Genomic DNA, 24,409 nt, shown 5'->3' with positions numbered 1-24,409 from the left:
GTGAATTTCTCTGACCTCTGATTCTTGTGAATTTCCTTCTCTCTTTTCTTCTCCATCTTTAACTTTTGATTTTAAGGATGGATTCTGGAAGAGCACAAAAGTTATATATACACATTTACAATTCAAATTAACTAAAAATCAATTGCAAATAATTTCAGAGCAATGAGAATCATTTATTTTTTTAATTACTGCAAAACTAAACGATCATTTCACCTTATTACTGCACGGTTCACCACCTGACATTAAATTAAGATCAAGGTTAGGTTTCAGAATAGTACTAAAAATCATCAATAAAATGCCTAAATCCTCCTAAGGAAGGAAAACATGCATTTCATATAGTAGTAAGAAAATTGGTTTATTCTCCTTTCCTTCAGGTATTCAGAGGTCTTAGTAATGCTAAGTAGAGAGTTTACTCAAAGAGGGTGCTATAAAAAAAGAAGTAGTATAAAAAAAGGGCAATAAGAAAGTACTCCGATAGATTTTTACATTGATTGCCTAGGTCATTTGTGTAACCCATTTGTAACACTTGAAGTATTCAAACATTCTAAACTGTGCTGTCTCTCATTAAAATAAATGTGGGTAGAGGAAGCAAACTCTTTCCTTCTTCTCAAGACTGTCATCTGATCACTTTCTTTATCTTTTCTAAAATTAAGTTTTGAGCCAAATCCCTTTATATAATGAAAAGCCAAAAACTGGCAACCAATCTTTCTGAAAGACAGTATATAAAATAATAATTCCCATCTAGCATTTATGAAAACACTAATACATTATCAGACACATAATAAGTCATCAGAAATTGCTTATGTTTTACTTTTATTTTTTCCTAAAAGTATTTACTAAAATAAGATGGAGTGGTGATTTCAAAGCTAAATTCAGCAAGGCTGGCCATGAGGTTTCCAGGGTAAAAAGTTTCTCTAGGTGAAAAGGTTACTGTGGAATATGGGCAGCTCCAGCGTCAGTATCTGGATCAGAAAACTAAACTGAAAATCTGTAAAACTGTGTAAAACTAAACTGTGCTGATGAGATCTGTAAATGGATAAATCAAGGCAGGCAGAGCATGCCCTCTCACAATGGAAAAAGCCACCACTCAGGTCTAGCAGTCTGTTGCCATGCACAAAAGTGGGACCACTATTAGAAACCACTGATTTTTAACAGAAGCTGGATGTCTGGAATTTTAACTGAAGTCCACAAATATTTAAGTGCCAGTAATTATTTTGACATTTTAAAACAATTTTAGGATCAACACTGTATCAAACAAACCACACCTGTGTGTAGGATTTGGCCCAAAGACCGCCAGTGTGCAACCTCTAGAAAATGCTAAATTATAAAGATTGGAATAAATCTATGGTATACCAAGATTACTTATTCCTCTAAAGTTAGATAGATATTATATATAATGTATGTTATTTAATACGTATTATAGAATTATTATTAATAATTGTGTAAATATATATATATATATATATATATATAATGACATACAAAATCTGTTTGTAAGGTTAAATAGCATTACATAGCGGATAACTGGCAAAGCCAGACCTAGAAAAGTAAAGCCCTCGAAATCTTAACTCCAGGAGAATGTAGCCACTTAACTAAACTGCCTCTCAACCTCATCATCCCTGTCTAGCCATTAGTGTAGAATGCAAATACAACAGTGATATATTAAACAAGCGGTCACATACCTTTCTGTCTTTGTGCCACTGCTGATGCTCTAAAACTATGTTCTTAATATTGTCAAAAAAATCATCCTTTATCAAGCTGAGGGCTTTGTCTGGATTGGATTTATCACCTGAAATTATATGTTTCATGTTCTGATAATGATCGTGAACATTCAGCATTTCCTAAAAGTGAAAAGATGAATCTTTCAGTTCAATTTTTGGGAGAAACTTAAAGGCAAAACCAACACAAAATAAAATGACACTCCCAAGTGACTAAGTTGATAAAGAATAATAAGCTACAGTATATTGAAAACAATATAATCATACAACCCAAATAGTACAACTTTATTAATGGTCTCCACAGAGATCCACTAATCTTCACAAACCTCAAAGCCTCTGTGCCTGTCCCCATAAGCTCCATCATTACTTCACTAGTAAGATCCACGATTAAAAGAAATAGAAGGCAATTTATGACAACATTTGAGGCATCACTTAGACCTTCTTCCCCAGAAACCTCCAGCCAGTTGGGCAGGTCTATGGGGTAAGGGAAAGATAGCACATTACAGGTAGACTTCAGAAATCAGATAAAGCCAGTATTGAGACTTGGCTCAAAGAGCAGCAGAGAACGACTGACACTCCCATCACAGATGACCACTGCAACACCCGAGTCATCCCCAAGTTAGGCTACTCAATTCATTTCCAGTAGGTTTTGATGGCATTGACAGGGATCTGTTCAAACAATCACGAGCTGCTGGGCAGTGCTGAGTGCTCACTCATGCAGGACCTTCAAAGGAGAACACTGTCCAGACATGGGGAGCCCTTAACTTTGTACAGCTTGCAGTGTGCTGAATTCCATTATTTTACTACATGCAATAAAATACAGAGGAAAGACCACTAGCTGGACCCAGTTTTGAGGCTGAGTTCTGTCATTTGCTAGACTGTGACCTTGAGCAAATCCCTCAATCTGAGAATCACATTCCACATTTGTACAAAATTAAGTGATGCCATCTAGCCCACTGTAAACTATATTAAGTGAGCTTATACAAGTGGGCATGTTCTATAAAATGTAAAGCAACATACAAAGTTAAAGGATTAAGAAATAAAAGAAAGTACATGCACCTTGGAGCCTTATAGGCTTGGACATTCAAATCCAGTGTCTGTACCTTACTGTACCCTACTTTATGCAAATTACTTACCTTCTCTGAACCTCAGTTTCCTTGTTTTTGAAATCAGGAAAATACCACCTCCTTTGCAGGGTTACTATGATCATTAGTGAGATAACAGACATAAAACACCTAATAGTTCCTGGCACGTGCTGAACACGCAACACATGATAGCCACTACTGTATTATAATTGTAGAAGTAAAGAAACAAAGAAATGACTGGCTTAAAAGGTCATATTTAAGTAATAGAGTTATAATTCAAAATCAAAAGTTTCTTTTTCCCCATATACTTTTTTTTTTTTTTAATTCCAGTATAGTAAACATACAGTGTTATATTAGTTTCAGGTATACAACACAGGGACTCAACAAAAATCAGAAGTTCTGATTCAATATCCTAGTCTCTTCATTTTATTATGCATCCTCAACCACAAAGCTAGAACTAATGAGTAGCTGAATCATGACCCAAATTCAGGTCTGCTGACATGTAGGCTTAATAGCATTTGCAGGCAGGAGAAGCAACGTAGGGAAGTATTAAATGTAAGGATTATTATGAGAACAGGTGAAAGACTGCACAAGGACAGGATGAACAGAGTCAACAGAGGGAAAAGGCTCTTAAAGCAGGTCTGTGGCAAGTTAAAGACCCTACAAAAAATCACGATGACTTCACATAGAAGCTTCTAGGAATAGGCATTCCATACCTTGGCCCTTTGGACCCTCCTCCCCAGTCACCCTAAAAGGATATGCCTTTGATCACCCCAGCTCTGTTCTCTAAAATCTTTCAGGGTAACCTGGGTGGCTCAGTCGGTTAAGCATCCAATTCTTGATTTCGGCTCAGGTCATGTTCTCATGGTCATGAGATCGAGCCCCACATCGGGCTCCATGCTAAGTGTGGCACTGGCTTGGGATTCTCTCCTTCCCTCTCTCTCTGCCCTTACCCCACTCATTCTCTCTCTCAAAATAAAAATAAACTTAAAAAAATAAAATATAAAATCTTCCATACCTGTTTGCTGACATAGACAATATTTTCAAACAAAGGAACCTGTATTTCAACACCTTCAGAACCTTTAATTCTTAAAAGAACGTAAAATCAAAAACCATGTTTAAGAAGGTATGTTAACAAAAAATTAACTTTCTACCACCATATCAGTCCACAACCATAAATGGGTTTTGTTTCAAACTCAGGGCAGTGCTATTCCATGCATGTAAAATTCTGGGAGTCTCACTACTTATTCATGTGAAAGATGATTTTTCTCAATACTGACAACTCAAATAAAATACCAAAATACATTAGATGGTAAAGCTGCTTTAAGACTATGCCTGTTATCCATAAATCTTGATTTCATATTTTTGTTTTATCAGAACAGCTTTAAATTGTTTTCAATGGCTTTTAAAATAAGCATTATAAAAAGCAACTTAGGAAATAAATACATAGTGTTAAAAAATAAAAATTAAGTCACTTTAAATTCTTGTTTTATGACCTATTTAAAATCAAACATAAATGGTGGCTTCAGTATTTGAATCTAAACATCCCAAGTCCAAGGGCAGTCTTCTATATTTTTTGCTTCTCACAGAGTTTCAAGATTTATTCCATAAATGTTCATATATTTAGAGTGTATTACATCTGATACTTTAGAGAAACAATAAGCGTTCTATGATTGGTTCAAATCATTAGAAAAAATTTCAGTATCCCTAGATGAAGGTAAAACTTCGATATATAGTTAACAATAAAACATTTTTTTTTAATTTCAAGAGCATAAAAAACAAATTTACCTCTAACACATCAGAAGTGATAAGTTTCATTACACGATCATTTGGGTCCTTAAATTCTTCTGTAACTTCAGCTCGTTGAATTTTCTTCTTCATTCTATATGATAGCTATGTGATAATGAATGTCTTTTAAAGGATATTTTTTTAGATAATCCATTTTCCAAAGACTATTAGACTTTTAAAATAACCTTTAAGGGGCACCTGGGTGGTTCAGTCGGGTAAGCATCCAACTTCAGCTCAGGTCATGATCTCACAGTTCATGAGTTTGAGCCCCAAACCAGGTGAGCTTGAGCCCCACTTCAGGGGAGCTCGAGCCCAATTTGGCCAGGCTGACAGTGTGGAGCCTGCGTGGGATTCTTTCTCTCTCCCTCTCTCTCTGTCCCTCACTCACTTGTGCCCTCTTTGATAGATAGATAGATAGATAGATAGATAGATAGATAGATAGATAGATAAAATAAAGTATTTAAAAAAATAATAAAATAAAATAGCCTTTAAGATGCCATGCCACATGCTTATAAATTCAAATGATAGAGAAGTTACATGATTGGCCAGCTGATGTCAGATCCAGAATTAGGACCTGGTGCTCTTTTAATCTAATATTTCAAGTATCATAAGACTGAAGAAACATATTTTATTAGTGGACATTAATTCTTCACCAACTGACTTTAAAATTCCTTGGTCTTCTTTCAGTAACCTCTCTGATGTCTGAATAAAGGAATAAACAAATGGCAAATGCCAAATCTCATTTCCTATTCTAACAATTTACTTAACAGATGGCATCTAGAAACACACTGTATTTAAAAGCAGAGACTAAATTTTTGTTTGCAAAAAAAAGTAATCAGAAAGCATTTTCTCCTATTTTAAGACACTGTTCTAATTGTATTGGAAATATAATATTCTTTCTACTTTATGAACAATGAAGCATAATTTCTCATTTTGAAAAACAATCTATTTTAGATAACATACCAATTTGGGCATTGCTGTAAAGTGAAATGCTTTGTCTAGTCGTAGTTTCCTAAAAATATAAGCTGCATCAAAATGTTGTGCATTTATCAAATCTTGCTGAAATTTTAAGACTTCATCCCAATCTTTCAGGGCAACTCTAATCTACAAACAAGAGAGTAAAAAAGTTACTAAAGGTATATCTTTTTTCATTAATGTATTTTAATTTAGAAACATTGGCATTCCTATTTAAATCAGTTTGTTGTAAAAATATTGTACCTGTTTCCTATTTCTGCTGAGGGAAAACAACAAGTATTACCTTTTGTTTTGGTTGACACAGTTGGGTGTTATATAATCCATACAGCAGATACAAAGCACCAACTCTGATCTGGAAGGTGTAGGGCGGTAAAAAATATTGCCAAGCCAAAGCTAATGCTTCTTTTGTAAACATGTTCTTTTCTAAATTTCTCATTCTACCACTAGAAAACAAAGAGAAAATAAATTATGACTCTAAGTAAACCAGTAATGAACACAAATTAGAAGAGGTATATTCTAGCAGCTACTAGAAACTGGATGGGCATTCCACATCTGATCCTTTCACAATTCAAGCACAAAAACTTACTTTTCTGCTGTGCTTCTTACACTGAGGAATAGACATGCACTCGGTAAACAGGATGCATCTTCCTAAGGCATCAACTTTACTTGCTGAATAGGGGAGCAAAGGGGGAGGGGCTACAAATTATTCCTGGTTAAGAATTTAAAACATTTTTAAAAATTAAAATAACCATGGTTATATTACAGAATAAAATACAAAAGTTATATGCCTTCTAATATGCAATGGAGATTTTCCCCAATACTCTCAGGGATATACTCTACACCTCATTAGTCCTTGAGACACCTAGGTGAAAAAGTTAATGAACCACAATACAATATAACCCACACCCTCCTCCCAATTCTGCAGGACAAAGCTCACCAAAGTAAAGAAGGAGCAGGGTAGAAAAGCAGACTTCACTATACTCCCAAAGCCTGGGATCTTCAAATAATAAATACACTAAAAGAATGCAAAATACTGTAGTATTAGCAACCAAAGCAACTGCTAAAGAAACATCACCACTACTCAAGTAGTGTCTACTTTTTTTCTCATTTTACTTTTTCCTCCTTAGCTAAATATATGGAGGTAACCCCCGCAATATTTTCCAATATCTGCTTTACCACCTACTAGCTGTGTGACCACGGAGATTACTTAACCTCCTTAAGCCTCAATTTCCCCTTCCATAAAACAAGGATAATTATGTACCTGCTTTTCAAAGTTGTTCTACGGATTAAATACATTAAGCTATAAATGTATTACATTTAGTAGCCATTAAAAAAATTAGTTCCTTTCATTAACGGTACAATAAATAGCTCTCTATCCTCCATCCCCCGCAATGTACAAACTACACAGGTAATTATTACATTGAAACAAAGAGAACTTTTACTTCTGATTCAGGAAAACACAGTCTTAATCACAAGAATTCATTCAGCCAATCATTTAGCTTTTTCAATATTGTGTGTGTTATGCTAATGAATATCAAACTTATCCAGTCACTGTCCTCACAGAGCTCTGTCTAGTGGAAGGAAAACTTTAAAGCAACAATAATAATAATAAGTGAATATTTACAGGGCAATGAAGGGTGCCCTTAACACGTATTAGCTCATTTAACACTCATGACTGCAATAAGAGGTATTACAGTCTCCATGCTATGGATATGGAAGTTCAGGCAAGTAATTTGCCCGAAGTCGGAGTTACTCTTTGGGCTGTGATTCAAATTCAGGCAGTCCAGCTCTGTAATCTGCTTGCTCTTAACCGCTATACTCTACCACCTTTTGAACTACACGCTGAAAATAACCTGTGCTAAGTCGAGAGATAAAAGAAGCATAATGCTCTGGGGAAAAACCCAGTATGAACGCCTGACTTACTCTAGAAGGGCAAAGGAAGGCTTCCCTGAAACACTGTTCATTTGAGATTAATCTGAGTTTAGAAAAAGGTGGTCTGGCAGAAGGAACTGGGGGGAAAGCTCCAGGCCCAGTAAAGCTTGAAGAGGACCACAGGAGGCCTGGAGCAAGACGCTGGAACGGCAGACGAAGCTGCAGATATGGGCTGAGGCCAGTCAGGGAGGGTGTTGCCAGGCAGATGAGAGACGGTGAGCTTTATCCTAAGGGCAGTGCAAACCACTGGAGTGGTAAGCAGGGGAAGGACAGGCACTCTAGAAAGACAACTGTGGTTGTATGAAAAACGAATTCAGTCGTGCAGCGTTCTGTCTTTGCTTGGGTGTTTGTTTTGTTTTTAAACAAGGGGCTTTAGGAGAACAAGGCTGGAGGAGGGCAAATGATGGGTGACCTGGGCCAGGGTGAGGCAGAGGAGATGGAGAAGGCGGTTTAGAAGGGTGGCCAGGCAGAAATACATACTCGGCGGGAGGCCGCAAAAGGACACAGACGAAGCCAATGAAACTGCCCAGGAAGAAGGCCCGGGAGAGCTGGGGGCAGCGTGCAGGGGCTGCAGCCTTCCTCAGCCCTTCCCAGGAGCAGCAGCGCTTTGGGGAAGAAAAAAGCTTCCTACTCCGCCTCTGAGCAGGGAGTGATGCGACGGTAGCGGACTAGAAACACCCACCAGAAGATGGTCCCGAATTTCATGCTCCTCCAGAGCTCCGTGAAGTCCTCGAAGCGCACGCTATCGGTCTCCTGGAAGCGGCTGAGCAGCGCCTCGCAGTCAGTCTGCAGGCCTGCAGGAGTCCCCATGCCTGCAAAAGCCCCTAGACCACGCGCGGACCAGCCGGCGGCTGTCGCCCAGGAAACCGAAGCCGGACGTCCCGCCCCCTGTGCTTGACGTACTTGCCTTATCCGGCCCTTTAGCTCCGCCTCTAGCCGGACTGGTGCGAATTGTGGGTTTTGCTTCTTGCGCATGAGTGGATGTGTGCCCGTACCTGCTCTGATCTGCTTAAAGATAGAGGGCTAAGGTCAGTTCTCTCAATTTCATTGAAGAAGTTTCTATTTCAGGAGTCGTGTGAGCCCAAGCAGGATTTTAGGTCTGCATTAGGCTAGCTTATGTAAATTGGCTTTACCCTTACTTTCCTTTAAAGTGACCCTGGGGGCGCCTGGGTGGCTCAGTTAAGCCCCTGACTTCGGTTCAGGTTATAATCTCGGGGGTTTGTGAGTTCGAGCCCCTCATCCTGCTCTGTGCTAACAGCTCAGAACCTGGAGCCTGCTTGAGATTCTGTGTCTCCCTCTCTCACTGCCCTTCTCCCGCTGGCACTTTGTCTTTATATCAAAAATAAACATTAAAGTGATCCTGGAGTCACAGAAGTCAACTTTTATAATTCGGCAAGAACAGGTCCCATCTTCCACCTAATTCTTCGTGGAAACAGTATCTAAAGAAGACCTTTTACTAGGAAATGAACTCCACTTATTCTCTCATAGTTTACAACCACATAGTATAGTGTTCAATGTGTGTCTCTCCTTGTAACCATTGCAGTCTTCTGCAACCACAAATTGAGAAACTTGTGAACATCTCCCCACCGCCGCTCACACCCCTATGTTCATAATAATCTGGCATAGTACTTGGCAGAAAGTACATATTTATCGATTATTTGGCTTAATTGGCACTCTGTGTATCCTCCACCTCTTACTCCCTGGAGCTGGATATGGAGTAGTATGCTGGACTTCTCACCATTTTCAGATTGCAGGGCATGCTATTTTTATTCTTTAGGAGTGGTATGCCAATATAATGGAAAGCATTAGACCAACTGTAGATGGAGGTTCAACTCACTTAACTTTCCTGATCATTGATCTTTTTAAAAAAATTTATGTAATATTTATGTATACAGAAAACCTTATGTAACATGTCTAAGATAAGCATAACAATGAAGTGAACATTTGTGTACCTTCTACCTGTGGAGGAACAGGAACAAGTCTGTCACATTCATCTGTGAACTCCTCCTCTAATTTATTCCCCTGCCTTTACCACTACCATGGTAACAACTACCTTGTTTTGCTACTCATTCTTTTGCGACCGACTTCAGCTCAGGTCATGATCTCATAGTTTGTGGGTTCAAGCCCCTTGTTGCGTTCTGTACTGACAGCTCAGGGCCTGGAGCCTGCTTCAGATTCTGTCTCCTTCTCTCTTTCTCTGCTCCTACCGCACTTGTGCTCTTTCTCAAAAATAAATAAATATTTAAAAGTTATTCCTTGTTTATCTTAAATACAGTTTAACTGTATTTTAAAGGACGTCCTTTATTTTTCTTTGTCAAATATGACAATTCTACTTACACATTACAGCAGTATATATATACACATATATACATATGTACATATATACATATACATATATACACATACATATGTATGTATATACATATACACATACATATGTATGTATATACATATATACACTATATATGTATGTATATACATATATACACTATATGTACATATATATATGTATATATGTACATATATACACTATATATGTATATATATACATATATACGTAGTATATACACTATATATGTATATATATACATATATACACAGTATATACACTATATATATATACATATATACACTATATATGTATATATATACATATATACACTATATATGTATATATATATACATATATACACTATATATGTATATATATACATATATACACTATATATGTATATATATACATATATACACTATATATGTATATATATACATATATACACTATATATGTATATATATACATATATACACTATATATGTATATATATACATATATACACTATATATGTATATATATACATATATACACTATATATGTGTATATATATACATATATACACTATATATGTATATATATACATATATACACTATATATGTGTATATATATACATATATACACTATATATGTATATATATACATATATACACTATATATGTGTATATATATACATATATACACTATATATGTATATATATACATATATACACTATATATGTATATATATATACATATATACACTATATATGTATATATATATACATATATATGTAGAAATGTTGGATGATAATGGGTGCAAGTGTAAAACTTTAAAAGATAACGTCAAATTGTTTTTCTAGAGTGGTTGAACAGATTGTCACTTCAATATCCGTGTATGGCAGTTCCAAATTCAGCCATATCATCTCAGAAACTTGATACCTAATTGTGCTGTTAACATTCATTTCTGTGATTATTAATGGTTGTGCATCTTCTTAAATTCTAATCTTCCTGTTCCCTCTACTATGAAGTGCCTGTTCATATGTTTTGTCCATGTTTCAATTGGGTTGTTTGCCTTTTTCATACTGATCTGTAGGATCACCTTATATATTCTGGATCTTAAACTGGTATTTGTTATATGTATTATAAATATCTTTCCCCAGTCTGACTTATTTTTGTTTACTATCTTTATGGTGATATTTGATATACAGAAATTCTTATTTTTACTGTAGTCAATTTTTAAATCTTTTCCAATAAGGACTTTTGTCGATACATATGTTCTCTATATTTCATTATAGGGAATACCAATAGTGTAACTTAATAGCCCTTAAATGCTCAGTGGCTTAACATAAATGAAATTTATTTTTCTTTCCCATTAAATTCAATTAATGGCAAGTTGGGATGGGAAGGGTTCTGCACCAAGAAGTCATCCAGGGACCCAGACTGATGAAGCCTCTGCTGTCTCCAGTCATTGGTTTTCAAGAGCACGCTGGAGCCCTGACATCTAGTCTGTAGACAGGGAAAGAAAGAGGATGTGAAAGACTGCATGAGAGACTTTATGGGCCATGCCTGGAAGTGGTACACCCTCAAAGGTGGTCTGCTGACCTCTGCTGGTCTACAAACTATTACCTCTCCATCACTCTTTAGTACAGAAATTAAGAGTAAGTATTTGCAAACGCTTACTAGCAATCTGGCAAAGTAATTTTATGTCTGTTAAATCTAATAATAAAAAGTGGGACTGCATATGACATGACTTTTTAAATCTCAGTCTTCTGGTAATTTATTTCTTTTTTCCATTTACAAAAGCACTGGTCCACAATTGGAGAGAAATTTTCCATTACCACAGATAGTTTGAGAAGCACTGGGGTACACCATTTCAGTCCATATCCCGTTGGCCAAAAGTTAGTCACATGGGCCCACCCAGAGGCAAAGAGACCTGAGAAATGTTGTCCCTGACTGGGCAAACTCTTCCTCACAACTCCAATCTGTGGAAGAGGTACTTAATCTTTGTCGAACTGCCAACATTGCTGCCACAATTTTATACCAAAAGTCTTAAAGTATTGCCTTTCACTGTTAATTCACTGTATCCATCTAAAAATGATTTCTAGGGGCGCCTGGGTGGCTCAGTCGGTTAAGTGGCCGACTTCAGCTCAGGTCATGATCTCGCAGTTTGTGAGTTCGAGCCCCGCGTCGGGCTCTGTGCTGACAGCTCATAGCCTGGAGCCTGCTTCAGATTCTGTGTCTCCCTCTCTCTCTGACCCTCCCCTGTTCATGCTCTGTCTCTCCCTGTCTCAAAAATAAATAAACGTTAAAAAATAAAAATAAAAATAAAAATGATTTCTATGTATGGTACGGGTTAAGGATCCAATTTCACTTTTTTTTTGCATATATATATAAATATATATATATATATGCATGTATATGTATTTTCCATATGTGTAATTTCCTAGCACCTCCAACTGAATAATCCATCCTTTCCCTAATGATCTAAAAAGTCACTTCTGTCACATACTAAGTGTGCAGGGCTAACTGAAGCCAATACACAATTGTGTGGCTCTGTACCTGTTGTTACGATGCCAGAATATTTACATTACTGTTAGTATATATAATTTATTGTAGCAATTCTGAATACCTGTTGCTCCCCCTTTCCCACGGGGCTTGCTGTTTTTGGGGTTTCTTTCTTTATTTGTTTACTTACCTGATTAGACTATTTTAGTGAAGTCCATTTCCCTCTTAAGGCCACTTAAGAGCCTAAGTAGCTCTTCAGAGGGTACAGCCCTGGCTATGCACACACTTGCCTGGGATCACAGTGGTTTTACCAAGGCTTTCTTTGGCTGTCTCTTTTCCAGAGCTCTCTGTTAAAGAGCCTGACTCTGTTGGTATCACACCCAGCTATTAAGCTACCCCAATTGCCTATTGATTGCTCCACTGTTTTTGAGTGTGCTGGGGCATGAATTGCTCCAGAGTCTAATCCAATCACATTTAGGCTCCTTTAGAGGTAGTTTTTGAGGTTTGTTCTGATCCCAAGAGGGCTCCTCTTAGTTGTCTCTTTCCCTGGATTTCTCTGGTAAACTAGTTAGCCTGCAGTTTAACTTGTTGCTGCCATGGAGCTACCAGCCTCCTCTTAATTATTTACCACCAAAATATCTGTTGTTTTCAAGAGCACCTTTGAGTTTGAATTTTCTCACACTCTTCCAAATAAAGCCCTTTCTTTTGGGAGAGCTTCTGAGTTCTCCATTCTAATGGATTTTCTCTCCCCCTGGGCAAAATCTCTGAGCCACTGCTGTGGAGCTGAGGATGGGGACAATGGCCCACTTCCCTCAGAATGATACCTCTGCTTTAGGAGCAGGGCTCTGGGAGGAGGCAGTTTCTATTCTTCTCGGGCTGCTTCTGCTGGCATGGAACTTCCCAGTTTACATGTGAGCTGGGGTGAAAGTGATTGGGATCACAGCACTTTTGGACTGCTGCACCTGGGATAGAGCCTCTGTCCAATGAATGGTGCCTGAAAGGAAAGGGGTTCTCATCTCCCCAATCTCTAGGCCATACTTACCTGAAATTTAGCTTTTGCAACATGAATCTAAAGATGAGAAATGCTAGCAGCCTGGCCCTCCCAGAGAGATGACATAGCCCTTTACTGGGATCTAGCAAAAGAGGGAGCCCCTTAGAGGGAGTTGAGCTTCTGTCATACTGAGCAGGATGGGAGAGGCAGCAGATCCCGTCTCAAGGGTCACTAACTCCTGATGTTCTTAACAAGATTTAGTATATTTTCTTGAATAAAAATTCCTTCATCTGCTGTATTCTCTTCAGACAGTTTCAAGAAACTTTAAATGGTATTTAAAAAAAATTCTCGCCAGTTGTACTTTCACTGGAGAGCAAGTCCACAGAGCTACTATTACTGCCATTTTCCTGGAGATGGATTTAAAGGCATAACTCCCCCATCCAATGACTGATCCAGTGTAGGGATGAAAAGGCTCTGGCCCTCTCTGTGACTTGGGACAACTCTCAAGGACTATCCCAGGGCCAGAGCTCCCATATGGCTGCTGAAGATCTTTGTTGGGACTGCATCTCAACTCACGTTCTTCCTCTACCCCCTTCTGCGTTTTCGTTTCCTTGTGTTGTTCCTTAAAGCACTCCCTAAGACATGACCTGCGATGTCCATCTCAGAGTCCACTTCCTAGGGAACTTGGGTACCATTATACTACTCTCTTTACTTTTGTACATGCTCAAAGTTTTGTACATGTTCATAGTGAAAATGTAAGGAAAGAAAAGAACTGAATCGGACTGGATGTGGTGGGTAAGATTGTGACAAATGACCTCTGGGGTTCTGGTTTGGGAGACTGTGTGGTGCCATTCACTGAGCAGGGAACACAGGATGGGAGCTATTTGGAGAACATATGATGAACCATTTGGAGCACAGTTAGTTTTTCAGAGGCCGAATTTGAGGTTCTTGTGGGGAGCAGTATAGTCTGGATTCAGATTATCAAGCTACAAACAATTCATGAAAAGGAAAGGTAATGGTGACTTAGAACATCTTAAATGGCCAAAACATTCTGTTTAGCTTTCAGTTGTGTTTTTCCCAATTACAGTTGAATGTGAGTAGCTCATAGAATGGGAATTAACCATACTCTTGATGGCAGGCACTACATTCTAGAATATTTGAATCACCAACAGGTCTTATAGTAACAATTGTCCGAGTCTGTTCATGCTGCTGTAACAAATACCATAAGCTGGGTAGCTTATAAACAACAAACATCTACTCCTTACAGTTCTGGAGGCTGGCAAGAACCCTGTTCCAGTTGCAGACTGCTGATTTCTCATTGAATCCTCACACAGCCAAAGGGGAAAAAGAGCTCTCTGGAACCTCTCTTGTAGGAGCATGAATCCCTTTCAGGGTCTACCCTCATGACCTAATCACTGCCCAAAGGCCCTACCTACCTCCTAATACTATCATCTTGGAGGTTAGGTTTCAGCATATGAATTTGAGGGGAAACAAACAGTTGGAACATAGCAAACACCTTGGACTCACTCAGCCCTCGGTTGTTGTTCACTGAATGAATGGATTTCACTGCAAGGACTAGAAAACAGTCTTGTTTTCCCCATTCTGTTTCTCTGATCATAATTCTTCTCTGGTTCCCTCATCATAGGAGATCCTCTCCCACCTTTAATCATATGTGAGTTGTCTTTGTGCAAACAGAGTGGAAGTTTTTAAGGAACAAATTATCAATCCGATGGAATCATGCTCCAAAGGAATTAAGAATTTTTGTAGGGGAGATGAGACATGCATGAATGATCAAGGAAGATTAAAAAAACCCAAAAACACATAGAGTATCATGTCATCTGTGAAGAGTGCAAGTTTGACCTCCTCCTGGCTGATTTGGATGCCTTTTATTCCTTTATGTTGTCTGATTGCAGAGGCTAAGACTTCCAATACTATGTTGAATAACACTGGCGAGAGTGAACATCCCTGTCTTGTTCCTGACCTTAGCGGGAAATTTCTCAGTTTTTCCCCATTGAGGATGATATTAGCGTTGGGTCATTCATATATGGCTTTTATGATCTCGAGATCTGATCCTTCTATCCCTACTTTCTTGAGGGTTTTTTATCAAGAAAGGATGCTGTATTTTATCAAATGCTTTCTCTGCATCTATTGAGAGGATCATATGGTTCTTGTCCTTTCTTTTATTGATGTGATGAATCACATTAATTGTTTTGCAGATATTAAACCAGCCCTGCATCCCAGGTGTAAATCCCACTTGGTTGTGGTGAATAATTTTTTTTAATGTATTGGTGGAGCCGGTTGGCTAATATCTTGTTGAGGATTTTTGCATCCATGTTCATCAGGGAAATTGGTCTATAGTTCACCAAAATACTGCTAGAACTGATTCATGAATTCAGCAAAGTTGCAGGATATAAAATCAATGCACAGAACTCAGTTGCATTCCTACTCACCAACAATGAAGCAACAGAATGAGAAATCAAGGAATTTATCCCATTTACAACTGCACCAAAACCTATAAAATACCTAGGAATAAATCTAACCAAAGAGGTGAAAAATCTATACACTGAAAACTATAGAAAGCTTATGAAAGAAACTGAAGACACAAAAAAATGGAAAAAGATTCCATGCTCCTGGATAGGAAGAACAAATATTGTTAATATGTCAATACTACCCAAAGCAATCTACATATTCAGTGCAATACCTACCAGAATAACACCAGCATTCTTCACAGAGCTAGAACAAATAATCCTAAAATTTGTATGGAACCAGAAAAGACCCCGAATAGCCAAAGCAATCTTGAAAAAGAAAACCAAAGCAGGAGGCACCACAATCTCGGACTTAAAACTATACTACAAAGCTGTAATCATCAAGATGGTATGGTACTGGCACAAGAACAGACACTGAGATCAATGGAACAGAATAAAGAACCCAGAAATGGACCCACAAACGTATGGCCAACTAATCTTTGACAAAGCAGGAAAGACTATCCAATGGAATAAAGACAGTCTCTTCAGCAAGTGGTGCTGGGAAAACTGGGTAGTGACATGCAGAAGAATGAACCTGGACCACTTTCTTACACCATACACAAAAATAAACTCAAAATGGATGAGAGACCCAAATGTAAAACAGGAAGCCATCAAAATCCTCAGGGAGAAAGGAAACAAAAACTTCTTTGATCTTGGCCGCAGCAACTTCTTACTCAACACGTCTCCAGAGGCAAGGGAAAGAAAAGCAAAAATGAACTACTGGGACCTCATCAAAATAAAAAGCTTCTGCACAGAGAAGGAAACAATCAGCAAAACTAAAAGGCAACCGACAGAATAGGAGAAGATATTTGCAAACGGCATATCAGATAAAGGTTTAGGATCCAAAATCAATAAAGAACTTACCAAACTCAACATCCAAAAAACAAATAATCCAGTGAAGAAATGGGCAAAAGACATGAATAGACACTTCTCCAAAGAGGACATCCAGATGGCCAACCGACATGAAAAAATGCTCAACATCACTCATCATCAGGGAAATACAAATCAAAACCATATTGAGATACCACGTCACACCTGTCAGAATGGCTAACATTAACAACTCAGGCAACAACAGATGTTGGCAAGGATGCAGAAAAAGAGGATCTCTTTTGCATTGTTGGTGGGAATGCAAGCTGGTGCAGCCATTTTGGAACACAGTATGGAGGTTTCTTAAAAAAGTAAAAATAGAACTACCCTACCACCCATCAGTTGCACTACTAGGTAGTTATCCAAAGGATACAGGTGTGCTGTTTCGAAGGGACACATGCACCCCAACGTTTACAGCAGCACTATCAACAATAGCCAAAGTATGCAAAGAGTCCAAATGTCCATTGATGGATGAATGAATGGTAAAGAAGATGTGGTATATACATATACAATGTGGTATTACTCAGCAAACAAGAAGAATGAAATCTTGCCATTTGCGACTACGTGGATGGAACTGGAGGGTATTATGATAAGCGAAATTAGCCAGTCAGAGAAAGACAAATATCATATGACTTCACTCGTAAGAGGACTTTAAGATACAAAACAGATGAACATAAGGGAAGGGAAACAAAAATAATATAAAAACAGGGAGAGGGACAAAACATGAGAGACTCTTAAATATGGAGAACAAACAGAGGGTTACCGGAGGGGTTGTGGGAGGGGGGATGGGCTAAATGGGAAAGGGGCATTAAGGAATCTACTCCTGAAATCATTGTTGCACTAGATGCTAACTAATTTGAATGTAAATTTAAAAAAATATATAAAATTAAAACAAAAGAAAAAACCACACATACAACAAGAAGTAAAGTAAGAAAGAAAGCTAAAGGTGTAGTGCCATGTAAGTTCACAGGGGTGGCAAATATTTGCAGCTGAATCGGCCTGGGAAGAGGCATAGCACCCACCCAAGCTGTGCTAGCCCCTCTGATTTGTACTGTTAATCCTTCACTTTGGTTTTGCTTTCAATATTCTACCAGCAGACTGCAAAATCAGGACACAGCTTATAATGGCTCACCCCACAGCTGTTCAGTGCTCCTAGTAAAGAGTTTGTCATCGCTGTGTATATGACACATAGTTGTGTGGAGAACATTAAAAACAATTTGTTTCAAAGAGCAAAAAATATAAACAAGAAATACTGAAAAGGACCTTAATGTTTTTCTTAATGTTTTAATGTTTCAAAGATCTCAAAAAAAACCAGATTTGACTTAACAGAGTCCTAGTCTACTTGTGAGGCTAATTATATGATGTTTCTGAACTTTTTAAAATGCATTGCCCTTGGTGATAAACATTACAGGCAGCCACTTCACCCCCCCCCCCCAAGCCTGCTCCCCTCTGTGGAGAATCACCAGTTTATGGTTATTAAGCATCCATAGGACCAAAAGACTTGAGCACCCTCTTTAAATAGCACCTCTCTAATGAAACACAAACACACAAGATACTAAGGCTACAGATCAGTTTTTATTAGTAAAAAAACATTTAAAACACCTCCCCCACTTTTTAAAAATGGGCTCTTACTTTCTTAAATATTGTTTGAAAAACCATAAACAATGAATTATCCTGAAGGAAACAATTTAAAATAAAATGTAAAATGTTGACAACCCCGGATATGCATGGATGAGGTTATTTTAAACAATACCTTTCTTAGTACTTTACTACAAACTGATCAACCTAAACATACGAATTACAGGAGATTAAATTCAATGCCCCAAGCCTTCCCATATTCCATAAACTCACCTCCCTTCTGTCCAAAAAGATTATCTTCTTCCAAAGGAGTCTTAATATCTGGCATTGGTAGGCACACAGTATTCAAAAAACAAACAAGCAAAAAGCAAAACAAAAACAAAAAACAAACAAAAAACCACCTGGGGCAGGTAAAGTTTCAATTTACATTATCAGGGATATCTCAAAGCGCTTTATTTAAAATGAACTAAGTCTTTGAGTGCCTCATGGGGAATATAGTTAAATAACCAGAGTCCTCCATTTTTGACCAGATAAGTAGATGATTAATATTTTAAAACCTTTTTATACAGTTAAGCAAGGTCCCATCTGTTAGGAGACCTCAGATATGTTTCTATTCCACAAAACACAGTTTCATACCCCAAAACATTTGGGAATTCCGCAGACAGCTCTACAGCGACACATGAGACTCCTTCCCTGAACCTCCGAACCGTCCTATACCCCACCCCACCCCATCCCCCCCAAAAAATCGGGAAAGCGCCAGGCATCAGAATTGGACAAGTCACGGAAGATAAAGAGCAGCGCTGACCCCTCGAGAACCCGCCCCACCCCGCGCCGCAGCAGGCCGGGTGGGGCCGAGCCTCCCACGTGAGATCTTACACGTAGGCCCGAGCTGGGAGCACCCGCCCCACGGAGCGGACCGGGCCTGGGGTGGAGGGCGGGGGCCGGGGCTGCTGTGCTGCGCCCGAGCACGTACCGGGGCGTGGCCTGCAGCGCGGCGGGCGGGGTTTGGGGAAGTTTCTCCGGGAGGCTTGTGTTTCGCATCCTCATCATGTAGCACCAGCGGCACCACGGACATTAGGGGTGGTCGGTCCCCTCCGCATCCTTGTTATTTTCCCCGCTGAGGGGGCTGTCTGATCACTGCTGCTCTCAGGCACCTGTCTTTCCTCTCCGTCCCGGGATGGATCCGAGACAAGGGAATAAAGGAAATTAAATAGTACGAGGAGATCGGGTGTCTGGGCAGCGTCTTGGATAAAACCGTCCACTACAGGTAAGAAAATTATGTCCAAACCTCTAAAAGGTGTGAACACAAAAAAGCTCCAGAAGGTATTAATAGGAGGGTTTGTGGTAAGACGTAGCTTAATATTACAGGGAGACTATTTTGTATCAAATTCTACAGATCAAACAACGATCTGTAAAACGATCTGGGACAACAGGTTCAGCGCTATTTTAAGGGATGAAATACGAGTAAAGTGGTTAGCGGCAGACCTAAAAAACACCTGAGTAAGATTTTTTTTCTTTACACTGTTGTTGGTTTCAGTTGGCAACATGTTTGCAAAGGTTTTATTTAACCAAAAGCCCATTGTTAAAAAAAAAGATTACATATTCTTTGCAACTTTTTTTTGACGTTGCTACATTAGAAATCTGAACTTCTAGAATCTAAATGTTTAAATTTCTGCACAGCCAGTAACTTTAAGGGCACTTCTGTTTTAAAGGTTGTAGGGGAAAATTGCTATTTGGAAAGGTAGTTGCAAAGTTATACAAACTTAAACGTGTATAATGCCATTAAGTCAGACAGCTCTAGGAGGACCATGCCATACACTGATGTAATCTTTTATAGTTCATTAACGGGCTTTCCATACATCATCTCATTTACCTGTTAATATCTCCATCACCAGACACCTGAATCTCTAGTTCAAACTCAAAATTCTCGATAGCACTTTAGAACACCACTTAACTCATTTCCCTTTGTCTTGCCATTCCTCTTAGCACATCCCCTATGATTTCATTACCTTCACCCCATTGCTTTCTCTTGTTTGCTGTTTAAACAGTTAATAGGGTAAAGGGCATGCTCTACTGCTACCCAACTGGCTAGTACCCTCCCTGGTGTTTAGCACCATGAGCTATGGAGTCACTGATGGCCACCTCAAATGCTCTGATCCTTAGGCTAGGTCTCAAGAATGTTTTCGTATCTACAAAATGATATAAATATTAATTCAGAAGTGTTTTTTGAAGACTGTGAGATAACATCCTAGCACAAAGTCTAGCATATAGGACCTAATAGATGTTTAGATTCATTTTAACTCATCTAAAAGCCATTGTACTTAGTTGTGGTAAGCTCTCTGTAGGACCCTTTTTAGTTCCAAAGTTAATGGTGAGCACAAAGAACAAAATACACTAAACTCCTTTGCCATACTTTCTTCAGGTAAGTAAAATAACACTGTGGTCATTCATTCACAGCAGCACCAGAAAAGTGGAAAGTATACGCATCCATCGGGAGGATAGAAGAGCTATTATAGAATTCTAGTTGCTAGGGTAGGGTTATACTTCAGAGAAAGGCATTATAACGAAGTAAGTGACAGTCTGAGAGAGAGGGCACAAAGCTGGGAAGGGCGAGCTGGTTCTTCTATTTCCAGCAGCTTCAAGCACTTCCATGGGGGTTGTTTCCTGAATGACCAAAAGGTGGGTACTTACTTTCTTCCAGTTCTACTGTCTGTTAAAGTGGCTTTCTCTTCTAAATCACTGCTCTTACAAGTCATTTTCTGACTCCCGGTCATTACATAACCTGACCACTTATTAATATTTGAAAACTACACATAAACTTCTAGCTTTCGACTAAAGCTAATTCTGCTACCAAAATAAGCATAATTTTTGGGTTTTTGACCTGAAAATACTAAGCAACTATTTTATTCTAAAATACCACCTCTATACTATCTGTAATGAAATGCAAAACCACTTTGGGTCATAGTATTTACAGTGAAGTATGCATGTGCCCCCAAAATCTTGGAGTCTTCGAATTATAAATTTTTGTTCCCAAATTTTCATGCCGCTGTAATAACATTTTGTTCGGTCTAAGATAAGATCTAGACTTAGTTCATTTTGTTCAAGATATTTTGGTTCTTGTAACCTCAGGCTACAGGACCTAAGGCTCTGGCCACTGCCTTTGTAATTTGTCCATAAAAATAATTTGCTGTTACTTCTAGGTGCAGAGGCTCATGGTGATTTTTCATCTTTTTGTACAAAAATTTTTTTTTTACAGCGAGAATATTACTTTTATAATCAGAAAGAAATATAGCAATTCCATAAAAACATACAGAAAAAAATGAATTAAGTTATTTAAAAAATATAAAATATATAGTTCTGATTTAAAAAAACATGCAAGGTTTGTTCTAGTTTCATACTAAGAGAAAACCTAAGTGTAAATCTTTGGTATACCATTTATTACCTTGAAGACTTGGACAAATCGATTATCATTTGAGGTCTACATTTCTTCATCTGTGAAATGGAAATAGATTAGAAATCTTTAGAGGTACTTCTCATCCTTACAACATTATGTAACTATAATATTTGGGATTTGCTTTACTCATCCCATTCATATTAAAGCATTAAAATTTGCTTTACTTTAATAGGTTCATAAATTTATAAATGACAAGTTTCTTTTCTAAAAGTGTATTTTTTACAGTGGAACCTTATAGTTTGCTTTTACTTAATAGGACATTTACGGACACAGTATACATTTAAGTGATGGCAATAAAATAAATGTAGAAACAATCACTGGCAATTTAATTTTCATAAGATAACTGCTGGTAATCAATTTTATGAGTTGGAGGCATTGAAACAAAATTTTTAATATAAAAGCTGACCAAAGGGGGCCTGGTCCACAGAAGATGTTTATTTGATGTAACAAAACAATACAGTTAGTGTTAGATCCAACCACAAAAAGCAAAAGGAATGAAAAATTTGTACAATGCACATAGAAAAACAAGATGTTTACTGACAACTATATATTTCTAAAATAATGCTTCTAAAATTACTCAATTATTGAAATCTATATGAAAACAGAAGGATGTTAATAGCGACAAAGTGCATAAAACCAAACATCAAATTTTGAGCAAATTAACACACTAGGCAATTTTGCTAACAAAGCATGATTTTTTTTTTCTTGTTCACAATCTGCTCAAAATATCTTTATACCAACAGGGTGGGCAGAACATTTAGGTTTAATATCATTTACACAATATTAGCATAAACTTCCACAACTACAGATAGGGTATTGTTTTCTTTTGAGCTGGCAAAGTGACTACAGAAACATCAGATCATTTCTCTGAATTGAGAATTTTATCCAAATAAATGTCACATACCTTCCAGATATATGCATATCTTTCTTTATCATGTAAATGGCTTTACCCATTTAAATAATAAACCATACAAGCATTTAAGAATCATTATTATATGATTAACAATGTCATGTTCCAGGTTTAACAATTTCATAGGCCAAAAAAAATTTCTTCTTAAAAACTAGTTTTATAAATGCAGAATATATTGCATGAGTAACTGCTGGTATTTTTTTAAGAAAATATATTGTGCAATTGTGGCTACCATGTACTGCTGGCAAATCATTATTGTGTATGTAAAATGTGAAAAAACGGAGTAAGAATTTTTCAAACTGATCATGATGAAAGGTTACTGCCTTCTTACAAAAATTATATTGGCATCTTATTAAAAATAATTCGATAAGGGACAAACTCCCTAGCCCAAAATAAATAAATAAAAAGGTGCATTTTAAAAATGACGCTACTGCAATGTAATGGTTTAAATACCAAGGAACTGTGAAGACGTGCTGTCTGTGATCTGGCATTAAAGAACGTACTAAAAAAGAGCATTAATGTAAATGAAGTAGAAAGGGGATCAAGATTGAACTAACCAAGTTTGTGCAGTATTGTAGCCAGGCTTCTAAAATTAGATATAGAAAATATAAATAGACTGCTTTAGGTAATGAGCCACCAGTGTCCAAAAAAAGGAATGAGATTATGAAAAAGCTCAGTTAACTTGATCCAAAGCTCTGAGTAATTCTTCACCCTGCAGTAGGTTTCTGCTGCCTTGTACAGGAGCATTAACTTCACAATCATAACTGGTCAGTTGTGGTAATCCACTCTCATCCATTGATTGCCCCAGCAGTCTACATGCTAAATCTGAAAAACAAAGACATACCTAAGTATTCATTCACCTAGTCAATGAATATTACTGAACACTCACTGTGCTATAGGTATTGCAGAAAACTAAAGCAAATAAGCTCTGGGTTTCTAGTCTACAGGGCAAAACCACAACTATGTGAAAAAGCAAGTGGAATAAAGTGTTACTGGTGCTATGTCAGAAGTGTTTAAAGGATACAATGATGGCACAAAGAAGTGATAAATCAATTCTGAAAAAGGCATACAAATGTACAAGTTTTAGCTTCTATTGAATATTGATGGCACACAAAGATAAATTAAAAGTTCCATCTTGAATAGCTATTCCTGTATTCACCACCAGTGGATAAACTGCTACCTTAGTTTTTAATGATGCTAAAGAATGAAAATCACTTTGAAAGTAAAGCTTCTAAATAAAAAACTTTCATACATTTTAATTCTCTGTGGGATGTTCAAGGGTAGAAAGAATAAACTAACCAGAGGGTATTAAAATAATTGTCTTTTGCTCCATTCCATTCTGCTCACTAGATTTGCATCCTTTTACGCGTTTCCAAGAAAGTGATGTAGTAGTTGCACGATCATCTGGCTGCTGTAATAATGTTCCCTAAAAACAGCACAGTTAATTTTACTATGTTGAAATTTTGTAAAAGCAGAAACTTACTTTGTAAAAGCAGATTAATAACCGTACATAGGCAAATTTCTTAAATATGGTTCTAAATTATTTTTAATTATTTCTCTTAATACTACTATGGATAAAGTCATTTGCCACTCATTATGGCAACTGTTTCTGTAAATGCTTTCCAGTAAATATAGTCTGAAAATATCAGTATGAATTATACCAGCACTAACTTAACTTTAACTACTGTTTTTTTTGGAGGTAAGAAGGAAAAGTAACTGTAAGGGAAGAGAACAAGACTGGTGGTGACACTGAGGTTAGAATGAA

General features: G+C 37.6%; 2 protein-coding genes across 4 annotated transcripts in view; both read right to left on the bottom strand.

Annotated features, from left to right (window-relative positions):
* Window positions 1–18,997, bottom strand: part of SNAPC1 (small nuclear RNA activating complex polypeptide 1) — a 44,986-nt gene extending 25,989 nt beyond the window's left edge. The window contains exons 1-7 of one of the 3 annotated variants that reach the window (XM_042989851.1): window positions 8,402–8,480; window positions 6,153–6,235; window positions 5,850–6,009; window positions 5,555–5,695; window positions 4,592–4,696; window positions 1,683–1,841; window positions 16–84 (exon numbers count right to left, since the gene is read on the bottom strand). In XM_042989851.1, the coding sequence (XP_042845785.1) occupies window positions 16–84; window positions 1,683–1,841; window positions 4,592–4,696; window positions 5,555–5,695; window positions 5,850–6,002 (627 nt within the window). In that variant the 5' untranslated portion in view covers window positions 6,003–6,009; window positions 6,153–6,235; window positions 8,402–8,480. Of the gene's footprint in view, window positions 1–15; window positions 85–1,682; window positions 1,842–4,591; window positions 4,697–5,554; window positions 5,696–5,849; window positions 6,010–6,152; window positions 6,236–8,180; window positions 8,365–8,401; window positions 8,481–18,553 lie in introns of those variants that run through there. The other 2 variants (XM_042989852.1, XM_042989850.1) reach the window with 2 other exon arrangements.
* Window positions 18,998–22,149: 3,152 nt separating this feature from the next.
* Window positions 22,150–24,409, bottom strand: part of HIF1A (hypoxia inducible factor 1 subunit alpha) — a 41,807-nt gene continuing 39,547 nt past the window's right edge. The window contains exons 14-15 of the mRNA XM_042989849.1: window positions 23,944–24,070; window positions 22,150–23,469 (exon numbers count right to left, since the gene is read on the bottom strand). Coding sequence (XP_042845783.1) covers window positions 23,318–23,469; window positions 23,944–24,070 — 279 coding nt within the window. The 3' untranslated portion in view covers window positions 22,150–23,317. The remainder of the gene's footprint in view (window positions 23,470–23,943; window positions 24,071–24,409) is intronic.

The sequence above is a fragment of the Panthera tigris genome, chromosome B3 (assembly GCF_018350195.1).
Source record: "Panthera tigris isolate Pti1 chromosome B3, P.tigris_Pti1_mat1.1, whole genome shotgun sequence".
Classification (NCBI taxonomy): Eukaryota; Metazoa; Chordata; class Mammalia; order Carnivora; family Felidae; genus Panthera; species Panthera tigris.
Note: the sequence above shows the minus strand (reverse complement) of the source record. Positions and strands in the feature narration are given on the sequence as shown.